Below are 19,803 nucleotides of genomic sequence, written 5' to 3'. Positions count from 1 at the left end.
AAATCAAAGTGGTCAAAAAGTTAGAAGATCTATGAAATAGTCAGTAGTGAACATATGTGATCCATAGGTTTGACTAAAGGTGTGATCAGACCAACAATCAAAGTGGTCAAAAAGTTAGAAGATCTATGAAATAGTCAGTAGTGAACATATGTGATCCATAGGTGTGACCAAAGGAAACAATCATATCCAATAATGAACTAAACTAAAACACGAATGAAGATGAAACCATGATGTTCCACCCTTCCAGGGACAAACACGAATATTCCTTTAATTTGGCTCATCAAACCTGGCGTGACCGTCGTTATAACTTTGATCAGTTCCGTTCCATGATCGTCCACGATGCAGCATATTACATTGAAAGGATTCTGCTGGACGTAAACGTACCAGCTCCTCCACGATCCATTAGTAGTTCTTTCAATGGGCCCTGGTGGCATGCTGGACGAAGTTAGTGGCCAGCCGTCGCACGGAGTCATTGAGAAATAGATATAAAATGGGTGTGGGGACTTGTAACTGCACGTGAACAGAACCCACGAATTTGCCTTTAACACGCTCGTCACTGGCGTTAGACTTACCATCAGCCCATCTAACCGATCCAAAATATTTCATTTAATATCTTCCTCATCCTAAATTGCTTTAGAGAATTTTCTTGAACCCTGACAAGCTTCCAATAAATCTAACAATAAGTACTTCGAAGTTCCTTTCATACGTACCAGTGTATTGACAATACTGGCCCACAAATCCTGGCTTGCAGTGACACTTCACGTGGCCGGTGTGCGTCATCTCGCAGCTTTCCTCGTTGTTGTTGCAAGGACATAGGATGCAGGAGCCCAGGTAGCTGACGGATCGGTCGCTAGTGTCCCTGTAGTAACCTGTTGCGCAAGACTCGCAGGATGTTCCAACGTATCCGGTCGGGCAGCGACAAACTTCCACTTGGACAGCTCTTCTGTTGCCAGTTGGGTGCTCCACGGCTGTGTCCAGGCTTATGTCGCTAATGTAGGTGGCTCTCATTCCTTCGCTGTGGGTTGCACGAACCAAAATCGCCTCCAAGTTAGAGAGTACAGTCATCAGATCGGTCCTGGAGCTGACTCGAGGCCCCTCGGTGGTCAAACGCTTCCACTCTGATTCCCTGAATGGCACCGAGTAAGTCAATGGAACGTCAGGCTGGATGTCAATAGGATTCGTCCAGAACAACGTGATCCCATTTCCAATCAAGATAATATCTTGATCCTTGTAACTCTGAGCCCCAGGAATGGCAGTGATATGTTGAGTCAAAGTCAGACTTCCTCCGTAGCTTTTAACCTTGTTGCCAGTGAAAATGGGCGGCAGGGACCACAACAAGCTGCGTCGTCTGCTATCCGGATAACGATACCCTATTTCGTTCGTAGCCAAGTTCAATTCGAAATCACGGTGGTCGATGATTTCCTGTCTCGTCGAATCGGTTAGAGTAAATCCGTGTTGGTTGTCGTATACCCACATGGGAATCTGCTGAACGTATAAGGAACTCTCGTGACATTGATCGGTCAGTCCACTGCAGTAACACTCGCTACACCCATCCGGATTTTCTGCGGACAGTCCAAATGTAGCTGGACGACACCTGTTACACTGCCGTCCCTCGACGTTTCGTTTACAATCGCATCTATCACCAATGTACAAGCTGCTGCGCGAACCCATTTCGTTGCAATCAGTATGATTTACCTCGCGACCTGTGCAATCGTAAGGAGTTCCTCGAGTCGCGTCACCCGTGTATCCTGATTCACAGAACTCGCACAAGTCGCCAGTGGTATGGTGAGCACAGTTCTCGCATACTCCCGTGTCAGGATTACATTGGTTGGAATGACCATTGCAGTAGCAAGGCTCGCACGTACCCAGATAGAGACCTTCGCCACCTCTAGTGTATCCAACATCGCAGTCCTCGCAAGATAGTCCCTTGTAACCCACTGGACAAGAACATTCCTCCACCTCTACGGCTCTTGCTCGACCTGTGTTGTACTTTTCAGCTGTATCCAGGGATACCAACGACAAAGCAGCCTCGTCGGTGTGGGTGGTATATGTGGCTTTAATCCTAATCGCGCGAATGTCAGCCAGGGCCATTAGCAAGTGTTCTCTGTCAGCCTGTGTTCCATCGTTGCGTTGCCAATATTGTTCTAACAGAGGTACGACGAAAGTCTGGGGAGTATTTGGCTCGGGAGACTCTTTGGAGAAGTACAGCAAGTTGATATCGTTGGCGCTGATCAACTCGACGTCAGCAGCGTTGTTTTTCGAGCTTTGACCACCTGGAGACGGAACATAGCGAACAGTATACTTGAGGTTGCCACCATAGGAGGTAACTTGATCGCCTAGGAAAATGCTAGGCAGCTGCCAGTAGTAAACATCGTTGTTCCCACGGTTAGGGAATTCGTTGTAGATGATTTCGCGGCTGACTGTGTCCAAACGAATACCGTCTGTGATTGGTAGACTATCTGGTGTTCTAGACTCGATGAGAGAGAAGTCCCTGACAGAATTGGTAAATGAAACTCGAATCTGTAAAACAGTACCGTCTCGTGACAATTCTGTAGGTAAAATTCTGTAGGATTTTCATTAACTGCAACGTAAAATATACTCACGTCGTTTCTGTACCAGTTGGAGGAGACGCATTTGTCAGTAATGCCCATGCAAAAGCAGCTGATGCAGCCAAATTGATTTTTCGATGCCAAATTGAACGTGTTCGCCTTACATTGATTGCAAGTAAGACCCGTCACGTATTGCTGAAAACCAATACGTTAATACCATATGCATCAAAATCTATCCTTGAATCGTTCTAGTACTAATTCTCTTCATTTATCCCCCTGTACTTACTTTTAAACAGAGCAGGAATATTTCCGAATCAAACGACAGCATAAACAACATTGAGCACGTCATACAAACTTATTTTAACTTAAGTAAGCAAGTAATTTTTTACCCTTCACAAACGTATACTGGATTTCTAGACCAAGAAATTTAAAGTTTAATACCTTGCATCGGCACCTGCCGGTGTTAGGATCCGCGATCGTACTGAGACTACCATCAGGGTCACAAGAAGATTCGGGAACACACATGTCTCCTGGAATAAGAGGATTTCCTCGGTATCCAACGTTGCACTGTTCGCACCTACGACCTATGTATCCTGCTGGACAATCGCAGGTCGGCTGACCATCAGATCCAAGGTGACAAGTGCGTGCAAACCTGTTTCAGAGCAAGTTCAAGCAAATAGTTGTAACACAATTCTTTTAGACTTTAAGTTAATTAGTGATTGGACTGTGGATGTTTATGCACTTATAAGAAATTATAAAATACGCCAAGTATATTACTTGTAAAATATTGAAAGTATTCAGAAATATCTAAAGTGAAGTGCTCATAAAATGTCCAAACTACCCTGACGTATGCCAAAATATCCAAAGTATAGTGTACTCATTAAGATATTTAGCGAAAGAAACAAATCGGCTTAGCTTCCATTAGAAATATGTATGAATTTGCACGAATATTCGTAGTCTACTAATGGTATTGTCTTACTGATTGGATGGATTGGTGAGTGGACAGGGGCACATTTGGCAAGGAATATTCCTCGCAGGATCTCCATAAAATCCCAAAGGGCAACCAGGAGGCGCGGCTAAGTAACATTGACCAAGCCAAGGACCAGATTCTCGTCTTTCGTATCCTGGAGCACATTGCTCGCACGACAGGCCACTGTATCCTATATAAATATTGTATTTCGTAATCATTCTGAACATAGATTCGGAAAGTCTGACCGGTCTCAGTGAATCGAATTAAAACTTACCTATAGGGCATTCACATTCTTCCACATACGAGGCCGATCCGAGTCCAGTATTCCTTACATCAGCTGTGTCCATCACTATGTTAGTGAGCCGGATATCCAAGTACGGAGAATCGTCATACTGTACTCTAACAAATAATTCTTTTGTCAATTTCGATCTGTGAATTTGCTAATAACTAGACTGCGTAATTTTATGCATTTGTGGGAAATTTGAAAGTGCAAAAATGTACAGAATGCATATAACGTGTAATGATATAGAAAATATCCAAAATATATTCAGCAAAGCAATTGTCTACCTAGTATTATAATAGTATGAACTTGCATAAATATTTGCAGTATTGATAACTGGTACAAACAAATGATCCAAACGCTGGCCTTCAGTCACTGGAGAGGCACAACTCAACGTCTGGGTCATCGGTTTTGAATAGATCAAACTGTTTCGCATACTTGATCAAGATATTGTCCACGTTCTCCAGTGTCATCATGATATCTTCCCTGGTGGCAGGAACCTCAGCCCATCCTTGTTGCTTGTACCATTCGCCATCGAAGAACCTGACAGCCTCTTCGTTATCGTAACCCGTTATTATCTGCTTTCCTTTATGCAAGAGTCGATAATTATTTCCAATCAGAATAACCGACGGCGCGGTGTTTGGTATGCCGGTTCCATTATAGGTTACTCTGTACTTCAGATAACCACCGTAGGATTTCAACTGATTTCCGTGATAGTTCTCAGGCATGACGAAGTAAGCAACTTCCTGTTCCTCTCTTGAACCCAGTGGCAGTTGGTTTGCATCGTACAGCTGCACTCCATCTCGACCTATACCTCTCACAGCTTGCACTTGTCTGGTGATGTCGTTCAGAATTTGCAGATCCGGTTGAGTTTTCACGCTTACGATACTATGGCGGTCGAAAGGCGGTGGAATGTGATAAGTGAAGAGGTTGGCGCTGCGACATTGGGTAGCGACTCCGAAACAGAAGCAGGAAATGCACTCGTCTGCGGTTCTAGCTTCAGAGTTGAACGTTCCCTTGGGACAGATCTCCGGTCCGGTCTTGTTCACGATCACGATGGCGTCGGGAATGGCAATTACGAAGCCAGCGCTGTTCAGTGCCTCGCAGGAGTAGGATCCTTGGTCTTCTGGTTGCATGTCAGGGCATGAGAGAGTTCCAGTTCCGTTTATCGATGTCATGTAGCATTTGGGAGGAACGTGGCCCCAGTTGAGACGCCAGCTGATCTCGGGAGTGGGTACGCCAATCGCTGTGCAGGTTATCATTAAAGATGTTCCTTGAGACACGATGATCATCGGTGGAGGTGGTTTCACTATGTAAACTGGAGCTAAATAACACGAAAAAAGAAAAAAGCTATTGCTTAAATCAAATTCTTTACAGATTCAGAATAGCAGTGCTCACTTAAATTCCAACAGAACTATTTCGCCTTAATTCGAATATTCTACTGTTGCCTACTACTCAGTGTCTCGAGTTCAGCTTAACTAAAACTCACTGACAAAGACGATACATAGATATAGTGCGAGTAAATGAGAAATATTATGTCTCTCTCACGTTTGTTCTCATCACTTTTGTCGAGGAGCTCGGAAGTACATATATCGCGAGAATTACAATGTGCTTTCCCAACGAATTGAAATTTAAGCGGCTACTGTATCTAGTAAAAGAACAAAGAGACACGTACAGCATCCTACTTCGTCGCTACCGTCTATGCAGTCCCTCTCCAAGTCACAATGATAGCTTTTGGGTATACATTGATCGTGGCTGCCACAGGCAAACTCTGTGAAGCGACAGGGAGTGCCTGGTGCGTTTGGAGCACAGTCTTCTTCGTCGCTGCCGTCGGCGCAGTCCTTGTCACCGTCACAGCGCCACACTTTGCTCACACACTCTGTGTTGTTGCAGCGGAACTGATTTGGCTCGCAACCGTGCGGACCTATTCAATGTAATGAATTTTCTTATAGAACCTTGTATGAGTCAGACTATGAATCTTCATACATTTAAGCGAGATTCGAAGATGCAAATATGCAGAATGTCCATAAAATATTCATAAAATAGGTGAACCAAATCTTTATTTAATCGGGTTCTTGCATAAATATTCGCAGTCCGATGTCTACGAATGATGACTTACTGCAACGCATCTCGTCAGAACCATCGGTACAGTCCAGTCTGCCATTGCACACGTATGATTTGGGAATACATTCACCATTGCTGCAGGTGGCTTCGTCGTATTGGCATGCGTGGGGTTTGTTGGTTGGTGGCGGCTCGACTGTGCAGAGAACAGAAGTGATGAATCGAAATTACCCTTGTTGTGTTCTCCTTCAATTTTTCTTAAAAATTGCTTAAATTTGAAGATAGTACGAAAGAATAGTTCCTTGTTTCAATTCTGCCAATTTATTTAAACGCAATTCTTTTGTCTCGTTAAAAGAAGGGTAAGATTAGACGACACGAAGATCACAAGGCTGTGATAGAATTAAGAGGAACTTTCGGAAAAAAGGCCTATAAGGCAATTGAAAACAGGAATAATTTTTTTGAATTTCAAAGCACGTACACTTTTCTACAGTGAGATACACGCTCACTTGCTGACCAGGCGTGGACGAAGGATAGCCAACAGCTTCGCAGATATACATCCCTGAATGTTCCAGTTGGATATTTGGTATTTCTAAGCGTCCATTGACATCTCGACTTCCAGGAGGCAGAGGCAGATTATTTCCTCGTAGCCAGCGCACTTTGGCTCGAAGAAGACCTTCGTCACGGCATTGGAATACGACCTCACGACCTAATTTATGAGATAACAATGTAATATCCGTAGAGACTCCTGCCTTTCGACGTTACGTGTTACTTGTCTTGTATTAATCGTAATGTTCCCATAAGAAGCTTATGTTATGAGAAGAATTTTTATTGTTTTTATTGTTTGGTGTGAGTAAAACGAAGAACATGTAATGATATGCGGTGTTGTTTGTGGAATAGTTCTTGGGAAACGCATTGTCAAAAATATATATTACGCTGTAAAGTAACTGTCTTTGTTCAGATATCCTCTTCGCATGCACGTTACTATGAAATACAAGTATCTGCTGTCAATTGTAAATTAAATAACACGAAACTCCTCGCAGACATAGACGATTCTGGTATTACAATTATGAATGAATAAAATGGTCCGCTTAGATGATCATTCACAATTTCAACGAGTCATTAATCACGCTCCATAAATAACAAAATTGCGTAGCATTACTTGCGATTGCTGTCCGTAAAAATCTTACCTTGCTTCGGCGGGTCTGGCCAAGGCAAGAAAAAGATAATCAAAAATTGTATTAATCTCTTATATAGTTAATTTGCTTAATTTATAATACGTACATTTCTACGTGTAATGCATAAAATACTGTGTAATAGGATTATTATTCTTTTGCTGCCACTAAACTTACTTTCTTTGATCAGTTGCTCGCTTGGATAAGTCTTCAAGTTGAGACGATGAGATTCTCCATCTAGAGGAAGCAGGTAGAAAATGATCATCATATCAAATAATACATATTAAACTTAGAATTAATCACATACAGCAATTTTCTTCGTCGGATCTGTCCCTGCATTCTGGCACCCCATTGCAGAGAGAGGACTGAGGTACACAATCTTTGTCTCTGGTGCACGCGACGTAGCCGTGTGGACAACTGCCAGGCATTAGGGAAACGATGTGATCTAATAAAAAATTCGTGCAAGAATATTAATGTAAAATACCTTCTATAATATTCTGGAAATGTTAATAATTGGGAAGAATATAAAAAGGTGTTGATACCAGAGAGATGGTACAGCATAGGACTTTACTAGAATGAGAACGGTATGGTATGATCGTAAATTTAACTCAGAAGAGACTATTTGTTAATGCAATAGTATCCAGGATCATAGTTTAGATTCGTTGAATCTTGGATTGCGAAAATGATTTTCAAATTAATATTCAAAGCAAGCCTATACGATATTAAATCGCTTATTACTTTATGCTCGATGGGAAATATGTTGCTAAGGTTTTGAAGAAAAGTCTTCCGAAGAAACGGTTAATGGCAGAAAATATTGCTCGGCTCTGAAAGGAACTTGAGGACTTAGCCTCTTCAACTTTACATTTTATATCTTGGCACTCGAGATGTATAAACTTTAGCTCATCGGTAATTTTACGACTGTACTATATCGTTTCCACCTAGTTTGCTCACTCCACTCACGATCTGTAGACGTGGACGATCGATTCGTGGCTATTTTTGGCCAATAAGGAACATACAGGAGCCCTATTTTTAAGACTGTGTCGAAGGAATATGGTAAACCGCACTTGCATTGTTCCCATTCTGGTCTCCTTTTTAGCCAGAAACAGCATGAAAACCTTACCACAATTTTCGTCAGATCCATCAGCACAGTCTATGAAATTGTTGCACTGTTGGTCAGCTCTGATGCAATCTCCATTCGCACACTGGAACTGGTCCCTGCCACAGCCTGCAAACACGTCGATGTATTGTAACTGATAGAATGAACAGCTTCGTCTTGAAAAAACGATCGTGTGATCGTGAAAAAGTTTGAACGAGGCACAAAGGATCTATTACTCTTTAAGTAACGGTCTAAAGAATGAAAAAGAGCATGGACCACCAACAGTACCTAAAAATGCTAAGAACAGACATAAAATGATCGGTATATGTACACGTGTACTGGCACGCACAGAAAAATAGCGAGAGAAATTCACTTTTAACTCCTCCACACTGATCGCCTGTGAGTTTAACATTTTACTTATCGGGCCAAACTTGAGGATAGATATTTTTGCAATTTACAGAGGAATGATAAAGTAGAAATGGAATGATATGCGAAATATCCCAATGGCAATTTTCCATTTCGATTTTCATCTCAATATCTCGATTTGAAGTTGGTAAATGGAAAAACAAATTAAATAATTAACTCGTGTTATCGTACGAGACCAGATTCAGAAGGTTAAGGCTTCCACTGTACATTTTTCTGTGTATGCTCGTTAATAAATTACTACGAAACTAGAAACTGCTGCACTATTCTACAACACTCAGAACATAGTCTACGATCGATCACTTCAGGTAATATGTACCCTCTATCTCTAGCAAATCAAAAACTATGTCTCATGCTATAACAGGATCTACGCTAGGTTCGTACCAACAGGGATGTTCAACAGATTGTACCAGGCAACGGATGCACTAATAATTTACACAGGGATGCGTTGAACGTGTGACTGAGTTGAGTAGAATTCACTCAAGTCTCTACTCGAACAACCTACAAACTGCCTATTTGGCTGCTAACACAGACTGAAAGAAAATGCAGAGTCTAGAAAATCTGGGGCGTCCAGGGTTCCAATGAAATCCTTATTAGAATCAACTAAAAATCATTTATGTTAAAGCAGAAAAAAGAGCCGAGGCTTGACAGTTACAAATTAAATTATTTCTGTCAGCAATGTAGGCGATACACAATTTCTGGATAAGCGATCGTATCTTTCCTTGGTCAAGGCTTCAAGAATCATCGTTATTTTTGTTTGCAATTGACCATCATTTTTGAGCATACAAAATGAATCCTTTGATCATAGATCGATCATAGCTTCGTTGTTTCATTTTCTTTAGAAGTGACTGATTAAATAAAAGTTGAAAAGTACGTGCTATTTGATCAAAGAAACTGACTGTAACACAACTGAATAGATAATGAAAAAATTGGAATGAAATGAATTTGAGGGGATTGGACGCCAGCAGATAATCAAGATCTGCCAGTGATCTAACCGAAGCAATACTGTTCGTCGGTAAAGTCGCGGCAATCGTAGAAATGGTCGCAGTGGTGAGTTTCAGGGATGCAAGTGCCATCAGCACAAACAAAATCATCCGGAGCACAACTCCTCGGAGTGCTCAGATTAGCTGGCGCCTGATAATCCGGATTGTAATCCTTGCTAGCCTGGTTCACGTGGGTTAGTCCCACCAGTGTGGTTCTACCTAGAAGTAACCGAAACTGAAACCACCTTGCACCTGGCTCTTCCTTTCTTTTAACTGTTTCTTAACCAATCGTCCATCTCTGTCTTGGAATTTTAATCCTGCAACTACTTACTATTGCGATTCCAGTCTTCTGCCTCTGAAGGAAGAGACAGTCATCGTCTGATCAACTATTTGCGATATTTTGCGTGTGATTTATAGGGCACCACAAACTGACAGTAGATCCTTTACGATTACACCAGTTAATACTACAGATAGTGAAATTTAGTTTGCTATAATTTGGTTCAGCTGGGTGTTTGATTTCCTGTCAGTCTGCTGTACAATTTGGGCCACTTGCGACTGAATTAGTGCACGTACAAACTCGGTGCGGCACAATTGGTTGCCTCTAGCAGGCGGTGGACACGGTGTCACGGCCAAATACTGCGTGTGCACCTGGTGCGTTGCGTGATCTACTGGATCAAGTGTGCAGAACCGAATAGAGCTTATGTACAGACAGTGGAAACGGCCACGACACGGTCAGACATCAGAAATCCTCGACAGACTCAACCGGACCTTAAGAAACGTGTTTCTGATTGTAAGATGTAATTTGTTCTTGCAACAGAAGTTCTCCTTGAACAGATTAAAGTATTTAAGTTCCTCCAACCATTTTCCAGAAATACTACAGCACTCTTTTGCATACTTGAACTAATATTGCTGGCGCAATTTTGCAAATCAAGTTACCATTTACAAATTCCAAGCCATCCGATTATCTTTGAAACAAAGAATTATAGACCTACAAAAAAGAAGTTCACAATTTATATTTTCTATCCCATCAATTGATTAATATTAATCGTTAAATTATTACGTAAGACGCAAATGAACTTTGATCAGAGAAACGAATTAAAGTCTCAAATCTGTCAATATGTTTCTCAAGGAACGAGTCAGTTTCGAGGATGTTCAAACGGGTCAGTGTAGGTCTTAGCTGGTCCCTGCAGCCTTTTCCACCCACTTTGGGTCAGACTACGTCTCCCTATGCGACGTCTAGGACACGTTTCAGCCGGTGCACACGTGTTCCTGCCTAGTTCCTTCCCTTCAGCGTCCTAAGCTGTCTTACAGACATCTTGTGCACCTACCTTTATGACAGTTCGCCTCGTCGTCTTCGTGAGGGCAATCTGGGCGTCGATCGCAGACGGCGGATTGCGGAATACACGTTCCATCGCGACACGTGAACTCGTCAGCACGACATTCTGCTGGTGGTGTCACCACGTTGTCTGCAATTTGGAACATTTTTATCGTTATTACTTCTCGTGGATCGCTATGGATACTTATCTACGAGTCAGGAAGTTATGTTTATTTCATTTAGTTGGGATAGAAGCGTCGAGTATTCTGGAATTCTGCAGTCAAGGTCTCTTTGAGGTTTTCAGCACCGGGTTACTACGGATCAAGGATTCGTCAACTTCCAGACTGTTTCGAGGCTTTATCAGCTTCAGCAAACATTAGTTTGGAGCTTGGATAAGGAGAAGGTTACGATCTCCATTTGAGTTTGACGATTAGCTGAAACTGATGTTCCAAGAGAAGCTAAATTCTTTGAACTATTTAGGACTGGATTAGCGTATAATAATGTCTCTATAGAACTCGTTACTAGGAACCAGCTGTATTACAATTTCTGGAATTCTTTAAGGTTTCGTGGAGTTCGACAGAGTTCTCTCGCAAAGTCCTTAGGGTTCAGAGAGGGAGGCAGGATCTCTACGGTACTTGGAACATGGGAAAAAGGCTTTGAAATGGTCTGAAATCCTTACTGCAGTCGCGCTCGTCGCTACCATCGTGGCAATCGATGTTGTTATCGCAGAAGAAGTTCTTGTTGATGCACACACCGTTGTCGCAGGGTCGCTCACCGTTGGGGCACTCTGAAAAGACAGGCGACAGTTAACGAGGGAAAGGGTAATTTTTCAAGAAATATTCAAAAGAAACTGTGAAAAAATATATGAGAAAAGAAAAGAAGTAGACAGTATGCTCGCTTTCCTAGAACCATAAAGACCCCCATAATGCCATATACATTATCCCAAGCAATTGGAAGAAAGAGAAACTCGACTGGACAGTTGGAACAGAGCAAAAATGTACATAGACAGGTTCCGATCGATTCTCCACGGTCCAGTGGCAGAATTCCATGAGAAAGTATGGTCGAATAAGCGGCCCATGGTAATTAACCGATCGATAGACTGTCCTAGTCGAGATACCAACAAAGATAAAACCGTCAAACAAACAGCGTGCAAACTGCCGGCTGTCATGCGACGTTTTAAGGAGCGCACATGTACACTGATCCCCATAGCGGAACTCTCTATGGTGTCGTGATCGCGTTGACCGTCCGCGTTTACAGATAGTAATTTGTAGAATCGGTTGGAGTACCAATGGAACTTTACATTTGCTGTTTCTTCCTTTCTCTTTGCTCTTTTCTTAGGTCAGATCGGGTCTCGCATCCATTATGTGATATCACAGTTTGTTGAAGACTGAAGGAGGGAATTTAATTAATATGTTTGATTGGTAAACCCAAACGAAAATTATTTCCACGTCAATCTACTTTTCTAGCGATTAATTAATTTCCAATTAATTCTTGTAGATTTATAATTACTGTCAGTTTTAGGATCGAGCAATTCCTGGAACGAAGTATCCTCGTAAGATAATTTACGCATTCAGAAATTGAAATTCTCCAGAGTGAAACAGGAAGATGTCTTCCTGCTCTCAGCAGTTTTCACGTCACTTTTCCAAATTTCCGATACTTACTGTATCAAAACCGATAATGAAATTCTCATAATCTCTTCATAATCTTCTCAACACGAAATACTCGATTCACAGTAAATTTGTCCTTTATTCGCGCAGCTATAGAATTGATAATACTGTCAAAATTTAATGGATGATTCTGATCTATTAAAGCGAAACTCTGGAGAAAGAATATTTGGTGCGCGGCAATCTAATAATTTCATAGAAATCAAGTTCGCTGATTCAAAGTCGAACGACGTATCTTAGTGATTTCAACGGATGAGGATATCAGTAGTTTGTTACTCTTATCGATGCTGTCAATTTCGCGATTAATCATGCCAGAATCGATTCTGGTAACTGGTAAACGGGACCAAAGACTAGTTTCCATTGTTACTCCGTGGGATGTGCGTGTATTGGAAGAGTGGTAAGTAGGAAAATTCTACTATGCAGCACGATAACTCCGTGAACTACGTTCTCCCTAGGGAGCCAGAGTGTGTAACGTACTTTCCAAAAGCTACAGGAACGTTTAAACGTTATCAAACAGAAAGATCTAGGCAAAAGGCGATGCCTCATAAATCTAAGGCTATGGTGTACCATATAGTAAGTAAGAGACAGAGACAGAGAGAGAGAGAAAGAGAGAGAGAGAGAGAGAGAGAGAGATACAGAGAAATAGATAGAAAGGGGCACATACACTGGGATCGATCAAAAGTTTCCTTCTAACTCATTCTACGTTGCCAAGGAACTGAAAATTATAGAGACTTAATCGTAGAAAATTATTAAATTGTAGAAAATTCCGCTGAAACGAAGAATATTTCGCTGTTAAACTTTTCCTCGACACCAGTGTGTACAGAAATATGAAAGTCTCATCCGGTTTGGCGACTTGTCGAATCCTAGGATCCTGTGTACGTGCGCTGTGCAAGACTCTTATAATCTAATATAGATCAGAATGGAAGAAAGATATATATATAGATAAATGTGAATATAAATATATATATATATGTATATGTATATACAATCAGAGAGTGGAAGAGGTATGTACATATCAAGGTCAGGCAACCTGTGCTGAAAGAGAAGACCAAAAAATAAAACAACCAGTGTGTGAAAAAGAAAAAAAGAGAGAGAGAGAGAGAGTGGCAAGAATGGAAAGAAAGTGAGAGACAGAGAGAAAATTCGAGCAACAGGATAGAGAATTGTTTGCATAAGAGCGTCCAATTGCATTTCCATAGTATCAATTAGAATAGGTCGGTGTATTAGAACGAGATTTAAGGGGGTGGGTGGGGGTGGGTGTAGAGCTGAAACATACAAAGATACCGTAATTGTTAATTACACGAGACTACAGAAGGGCACGTGCTCATACAGTGAGAGAGAGCTAAATTACATGAAATGAAATTTTTCATATTATTCTCACATAGATACATTCAAAAGTTCTAATGAATATTATAAGGGAAAAAGATGGAATAATAACTGTTTCACTTTTAACAGGAGAACCAACGATTTCTGCTTAAAAAATATCATTCTGACGTTAAAGATTGGAATGGCTTCCTGTGGGATCCATTTAAGGGCCTTTTTCATATAGAATGTGAAATAATATGCAGGGTGAGTTAACGGGGCGATTGTTCATGGAAAAACGAGTCAAAAATGTACGATGCATTTTTTTCGCCCGAGTTTCTGTTTTCAAGAAAAACGACTTGAAAGTCGGTCGCGAGTACGTGTTTTTAGCGTAGCTGACTCCAGTGGTTCTTAACCTGGATACATTTCAATATACCGGAGATAATTTACCACACAGTCTTCCACCGTTACAATCTACTCATTTGATTCTGCAATAATACGTACTTACAATTTTTTATTCGAAACTAATCACTCTTTTTACGTATCCTCAATCAAGCGTATGAATATTATTTAATGGAACAGATACATCTCAAGATTTGGTTGCCAACGGGAAGAATTAATTGCTAAAGGACTAGAAAGTTTAATTACGTTACATCAGCAAAGATCGTATTATGGAAAAAACGGAAAGAGAACCACTGGAGTACCGTAGAGCGCAACGCCTTTCAAGTTCAATTTCCCTCAAAACGAAGTTTCTTACGAGGAACCTCCACTGCATCTTTTCTTCTCATTTTTGCCCAAAGAATCGCCCTACATGAAAACCAAAACCCACCACTGCTAACAACCTACATAACCTAACTTTTTATCACAAAACTCAATCGTAAGTCTCTTAGATCCGTCGTTAATCGTTATTTATCTTTGAATGTGAAAAGCTTCCAGCATTGATATATCTCTATTCAGAGGGCAATTCGTAGATTCCATAGCCCCAATGGACAGTCTCATCCTCGATGACGAGGCCCCCTGGTCGCGGCGTCGCGATTCAAGCCGAGGCGGCAGTCAACGTCCGACTCGAAACACGGTCGATAGGAACGCGGAAACGAGATTAACGGTTCTGCACGGCCAGACAAGAGCGAGCTGGCATTAGTTACAGCTTCTTAATTGCCGCCTTGAAGACCGACGCGCGACCAGGCAAAAGGTGGAGGGCTCTCCCCGCGATTCCCCGTACGCATCGATTTCTATTCGATGGCTTCTTCTCGTTTTTCACGCTTCGTCTTGTTTCCTCGAGCATCCATCAGATAAACCGGCACTCTCACTTCGATTTATTTCCTTGGAATCGTTCCTTGATCTCTTTCTACTTCGTTTATCTATAATTCTCTTCGGATAGTCTCGAGGAAGACACAAGGGAGTTTGTTACAATTCGAGCTTCTTAGGTGTAAGCTGTGTTCTGAAGGAATTGCGTGTATCGTTCGACTTTTGAAAAAATTATAATAATTTTAATTTTAGTTTTCACTCTGCGTGTCATTTGATTTCTAAAGTTGAAATACGTAGTCTGTGATATAAGTAAACTGCGAATTTTCACGTTATTTTCATATTTCTAAGAAGGTAGTTAAAAAAGTAGAACCTTGATAGAAAATTGCTTTGACTATTAAGCATTATAGAAAGCACTATGCTATTTTAAATATTTTTTCATAACATTATGTGTACTTCGTTAAATCTTGTACTTTGCTTATAAGACAGCACAGCTTAACCCAAAAATTTCAAATTGCGATATCAATTAAAATAAACTTTAAGCTGGTAAAAGTCCAAAATTTTTTACAGGGAATTGTCCTGCGTACGTGGATATCGAGGTGGGAGACCTCTGCAAATTTGACAGTGTGCAGGACGGGGTATAGCTGAAAACGAAGAAACGATGAGCGTTAGAGAAACGTGTTAAAGAAAAGCTTCCATTTTTTCCTCAGCAATAATTCTTCATGCGAGGCGTCCCGGGAAAATGTCGAGATCCAACCGCGGAATAATTTATCAAGATGCGATTTCGTAGATTTAGCTCCGAAAGGCGGGGAGATTGAAAAGACAAAGAAAGAGACGAGAGAATGAAAATAGAGAAACCGGGTCCAGAGGTCGGTTGATTTGCATTACAGGCTGGACACCGCGATCGATGGGCTCTGACGTGATTGTTTAATTGCAGCTCTCTGCGCAGAGGAATCCTGCCACACGCTGTTTTTTCTGAATTAAAACTCGTTCTCGTTTTTCTGATACCATCGCGCGACGGTACTCCATTGCCTAAATATAAATTGGCAAAAAACGAGGGAGCGCGGTTGCAAAAAAAAAGGAGGGGTGTTTCTCTGCACAAACTATGCTTCTCGCATTATGAAAAATAGGGCGCAGGTGGGTCATGCCAGTGGTTCTCAACATCCAAACAAATAAACTAGACTAAGAAAAATCCCTCTGTGTTCATCATTTAACTCTAAGCAATGAAGACAAAGAATCTTCTTCTCGTTTCGTCTTTATTGTCCAAAACGTAGAAGAACGAATCGATTGATGGATTAATCGAAGTTCTGTTCTTAGTTAAGTTTCTATTTTTATCGTTAAAATGAGAACTATTGGCAGATGAATTTATTCAGGGGATTCCCATAAGTTCTCCCGTATCGACCGTCGATCACGAGATCGATTCTCCATCGATACTGCAGCCTGCAGTGCAAATCGGCCTTGATCGACAGGCAAATAGACAGAGAGAGAAAGAGAGAGAGAGAAAAATAAATAAAGAAAAATGACGACCGTACGGCAGTTGATTTCGTCCGAGCCGTCCTTACAATGCTGTCGACCATCGCAACGTCTCTTACTGTCCAGGCACAATCCGTCGTTGCATCGAAACATTCCAACCGGACATTCGCTTACTATAACGATGCCCAAAAAAACGGTCAGGTGATCTTCCATTAGAGCGTCTCGTGCAATGGCGCGCAATTCATAAGAGAAAAATGACCTTACCGACGGAGTTCATATACCCTCTTTTAATTACCATCTATTGGTAACTATTACCTCCTTCTCTTTTTAGCAAACCACATTTAATTAAAACTTAATTATAAGCAACAACAGTAATGTTTTGTGGTATTACGTGTAAACATTTTTGAAAGAGGTATAGGACTCCGTCACCACCTATCTCTTCGACGTCCTTTGCGTACACGTTGGTCCGTTGGTTCAGGAATGGAAAAAGTACTCACGTATATCTCCAATAAAATCCCGAGGAGCATACTCGGTTCTCTAACCCTTTCGTTGTACAGAAATACATACAGTACATATAGTTGCATAATTATTACATGTTAATCTTAGATCTTTCGAACCTGATTATAGTGTATAGAAGAAAGATAGAGATCTTAAATTCCATTTTCGAACCCTGACCCAATTTTATGACACATACAAGTAGTTTCAAAGACGCTACCTTAGATAAGATAAAGAATTTTAAGTCCAGAATCAAGAAACGTTTCAGAGGTTATGACCCCACATATTCTATAATATGTCAGACGATTGTAAAGAATCGAGTTTCAGGCATGAAATGATATGAATCGAGATTTGATAAACAACGAATGGGTTACAAATTGACCAGCATACGTTTCAGGCAATAAAAACTGGCTCCAATGAGCCAATGAAGTGTTATACATGCTCGGAGATCGTATACCCATTCTCATGCAGAAACATGCATTTAAATGTCCGATTTAAGACTCACAGTCTACGTAATAATTGACCAAAACTTTTACATGCATCCGTGTCGCTGAAAGTACAGCGTAAGGCTGACTTTATATAATGCCAATATATCTTTTGCATCGAGGGAATGCGACGTTAGTTAAAGAACGACCAAAAGATGTTGCCTCCTTTAAAGACGACGAATCAGAGAATAGAGGAGGATTAATGCAGGATAAATGGTTTTAGTTACAAATGCCATGAAATGTGCCATTGAGGTTAGTAAATTTATGTTGTGTTGAACATGGCCCCCGAAAGGTAATTTTCTATTGGACAATCACGCAAAGGAAGAAGACCAGGTGGCCAGGACATTTTTCGTCATGTATTGGTAGCAATGATCCATAGTTACCGCATCCAATCTCGTCAGATCCGTCAGCACAGTGGGTTACATTGTCGCACCTCTCGATTTCAGCTATGCATTCACCACTGGCACATTTCCACTCGGCAGGTGTGCAGACCCCTTGACACAAGTAACAGCTCAACAACAAGCTCTAAAGAAGCTTCAACAATGGGATGGTTGGGGAATTGCAGCGCCATTGACATAATCACTAGGGTGATCACTTCTAGTGACCACTCATAATGGCTCAGTCATGACCAGCTAAGGCGGGCAAAATGGATCTTGTCCGAGGTAAGGGTCACTCGAAATCTTGTATTTCTCATAAAAGAATCAAGGAATAACAAGTGATTCTTGAATTATTTATTACTCTGACGTGACTAACTGTGCACGTATATAGGAAATTCAAAGATGCACAAATATCAGAGTACAATTTCCATAAAATAAGCAGGTTAACTATCAACCACGAAATCATCAGTTTACTTAAATTGAGAAAATAATTTCTACCGATATAGAATCTGTCTTTCTTCAAATTTAAGATCGAGCTGGTTATCAAAGGTACTCTATTCGATGAGAAAGATTATCGGGAGACATTGAAAATGCAAAGACCATTCGAATGACCTAACTGGGTGCAGAGGAAGCTTACCACAGTCATGCTCGTCACTACCATCGAGGCAGTCGAAGATATTGTCGCATTTGCGTCGAAGCAGAATGCATTGTCCGTCTTTGCAACGCATTTCCTTGCTCGGATCGCATTCCCTCGGGCGCTCAGTTGTCCATACATGGCCTGAACGTACATATACAAACAAGCACATTGCCAGCTACTCGAACACAAGCCTTCTGCTATATACAAACGTAAAAAAGTACCTCCATGTCGAGGAAAACGATGCTAGAGCGGTCAAGATCACTTCTCACCAAAGCTTTGTACACATTAGCTTAATCTGGATAGAGTTGGGAACAATTGTCCCATATAATAAAGGGGATCAAATGGAACTTATATTTATTTTTATATTTATATTTGTCAGAGGATAAGAAATTATAATCTTCCAGTTTTTCCTAGCCAAATTTTGCCAAAGTATTCTATATATGTATATAGACAAGTAACTTTGAAGATTTATTCAGAAGTTATTGAAAAGATAAAACAAATGGCAATAGTAGTGAGCCAAAAATAGGTTCACAGTCAATTTGAGACTTTTATCGTTGCTGTTGATAAAAAAAAACCCATGGCGATTCAAAATTAAGTGTGTTAATCTTTCTTCTTAAGGAAAGTATATTTTTGTTAGAACTTGTTAACAAAGCTTCCAACGACTTATATTTACATGAAATTCTCCCCTTTCCATATAAAAATCCTATATAGGTTTTTCTCCAATTTATATTCATACAACGACCAGACAAAGTTCGTCGAGAGAAATTGGAATATTCAATATAATTTTACGTTCTTGTAAGTCGCGATAGCTAATTATTTTTAATTATTTTTTACAGTTCCGGTCTCTTGCTATACGGGATACTGATCTTTGAGACAAGATACGGTTGAAGAGCTAGAGAGAAATAAACCTGGAAATAAAGGCGGCTTCTTAGCCAGTTTCACTCTTGCTTATATCAAGCTAATGAATTAATTAGCGGTGAGACCACGGCTGACCAGCATCGTCATCCTCGTTGTCAAGTGCTAAGCAAACGAGAAATACGCGTCTACCCAGCCAGATTTTTACCTACATTAAGAGGAAGGCCCCCACAGTGTATTCGTAAACACGTTTCTTTGAGGTGTAGTCAGACACAGGATGGAGGAAGAGGAGTCGAATATAATCGAATGCAGATGGTATTCAAGCGAAAATGTATCGTAACTTTCACTGTTGTGCCTGGTTGGAAGGAACGATCCGCAGATTACTATAATTTTTGTTGAAATTCTCAGGCATAGAATATTT

At 40.9% G+C, this 19,803-nt stretch overlaps 1 protein-coding gene across 20 annotated transcripts in view; it reads right to left on the bottom strand.

The window, feature by feature from the left end:
• trol (terribly reduced optic lobes) overlaps positions 1–19,803 on the bottom strand; it is a 182,242-nt gene that overhangs the window by 9,134 nt on the left and 153,305 nt on the right. For 13 of the 20 annotated variants that reach the window (XM_076625589.1, XM_076625595.1, XM_076625594.1 and 10 more), the window contains 19 exons: positions 18,528–18,668; positions 17,897–18,007; positions 16,593–16,706; positions 11,529–11,636; positions 10,863–11,000; positions 8,153–8,257; positions 7,340–7,477; positions 7,210–7,269; positions 7,048–7,062; positions 6,339–6,566; positions 5,919–6,056; positions 5,475–5,723; positions 4,238–5,123; positions 3,794–3,918; positions 3,529–3,709; positions 2,991–3,201; positions 2,604–2,744; positions 711–2,520; positions 287–583 (listed from right to left, as the gene is read on the bottom strand). In XM_076625589.1, coding sequence (XP_076481704.1) covers positions 287–583; positions 711–2,520; positions 2,604–2,744; positions 2,991–3,201; positions 3,529–3,709; positions 3,794–3,918; positions 4,238–5,123; positions 5,475–5,723; positions 5,919–6,056; positions 6,339–6,566; positions 7,048–7,062; positions 7,210–7,269; positions 7,340–7,477; positions 8,153–8,257; positions 10,863–11,000; positions 11,529–11,636; positions 16,593–16,706; positions 17,897–18,007; positions 18,528–18,668 — 5,196 coding nt within the window. The remainder of the gene's footprint in view (positions 1–286; positions 584–710; positions 2,521–2,603; positions 2,745–2,990; positions 3,202–3,528; positions 3,710–3,793; positions 3,919–4,237; positions 5,124–5,474; positions 5,724–5,918; positions 6,057–6,338; positions 6,567–7,047; positions 7,063–7,209; positions 7,270–7,339; positions 7,478–8,152; positions 8,258–10,862; positions 11,001–11,528; positions 11,637–16,592; positions 16,707–17,896; positions 18,008–18,527; positions 18,669–19,803) is intronic. The other 7 variants (XM_076625590.1, XM_076625591.1, XM_076625601.1 and 4 more) reach the window with 7 other exon arrangements.

Source organism: Bombus vancouverensis, chromosome 16, assembly GCF_051014615.1.
Source record: "Bombus vancouverensis nearcticus chromosome 16, iyBomVanc1_principal, whole genome shotgun sequence".
NCBI lineage: Eukaryota > Metazoa > Arthropoda > Insecta > Hymenoptera > Apidae > Bombus > Bombus vancouverensis.
This window is presented reverse-complemented; position numbering and strand designations above follow the sequence as displayed.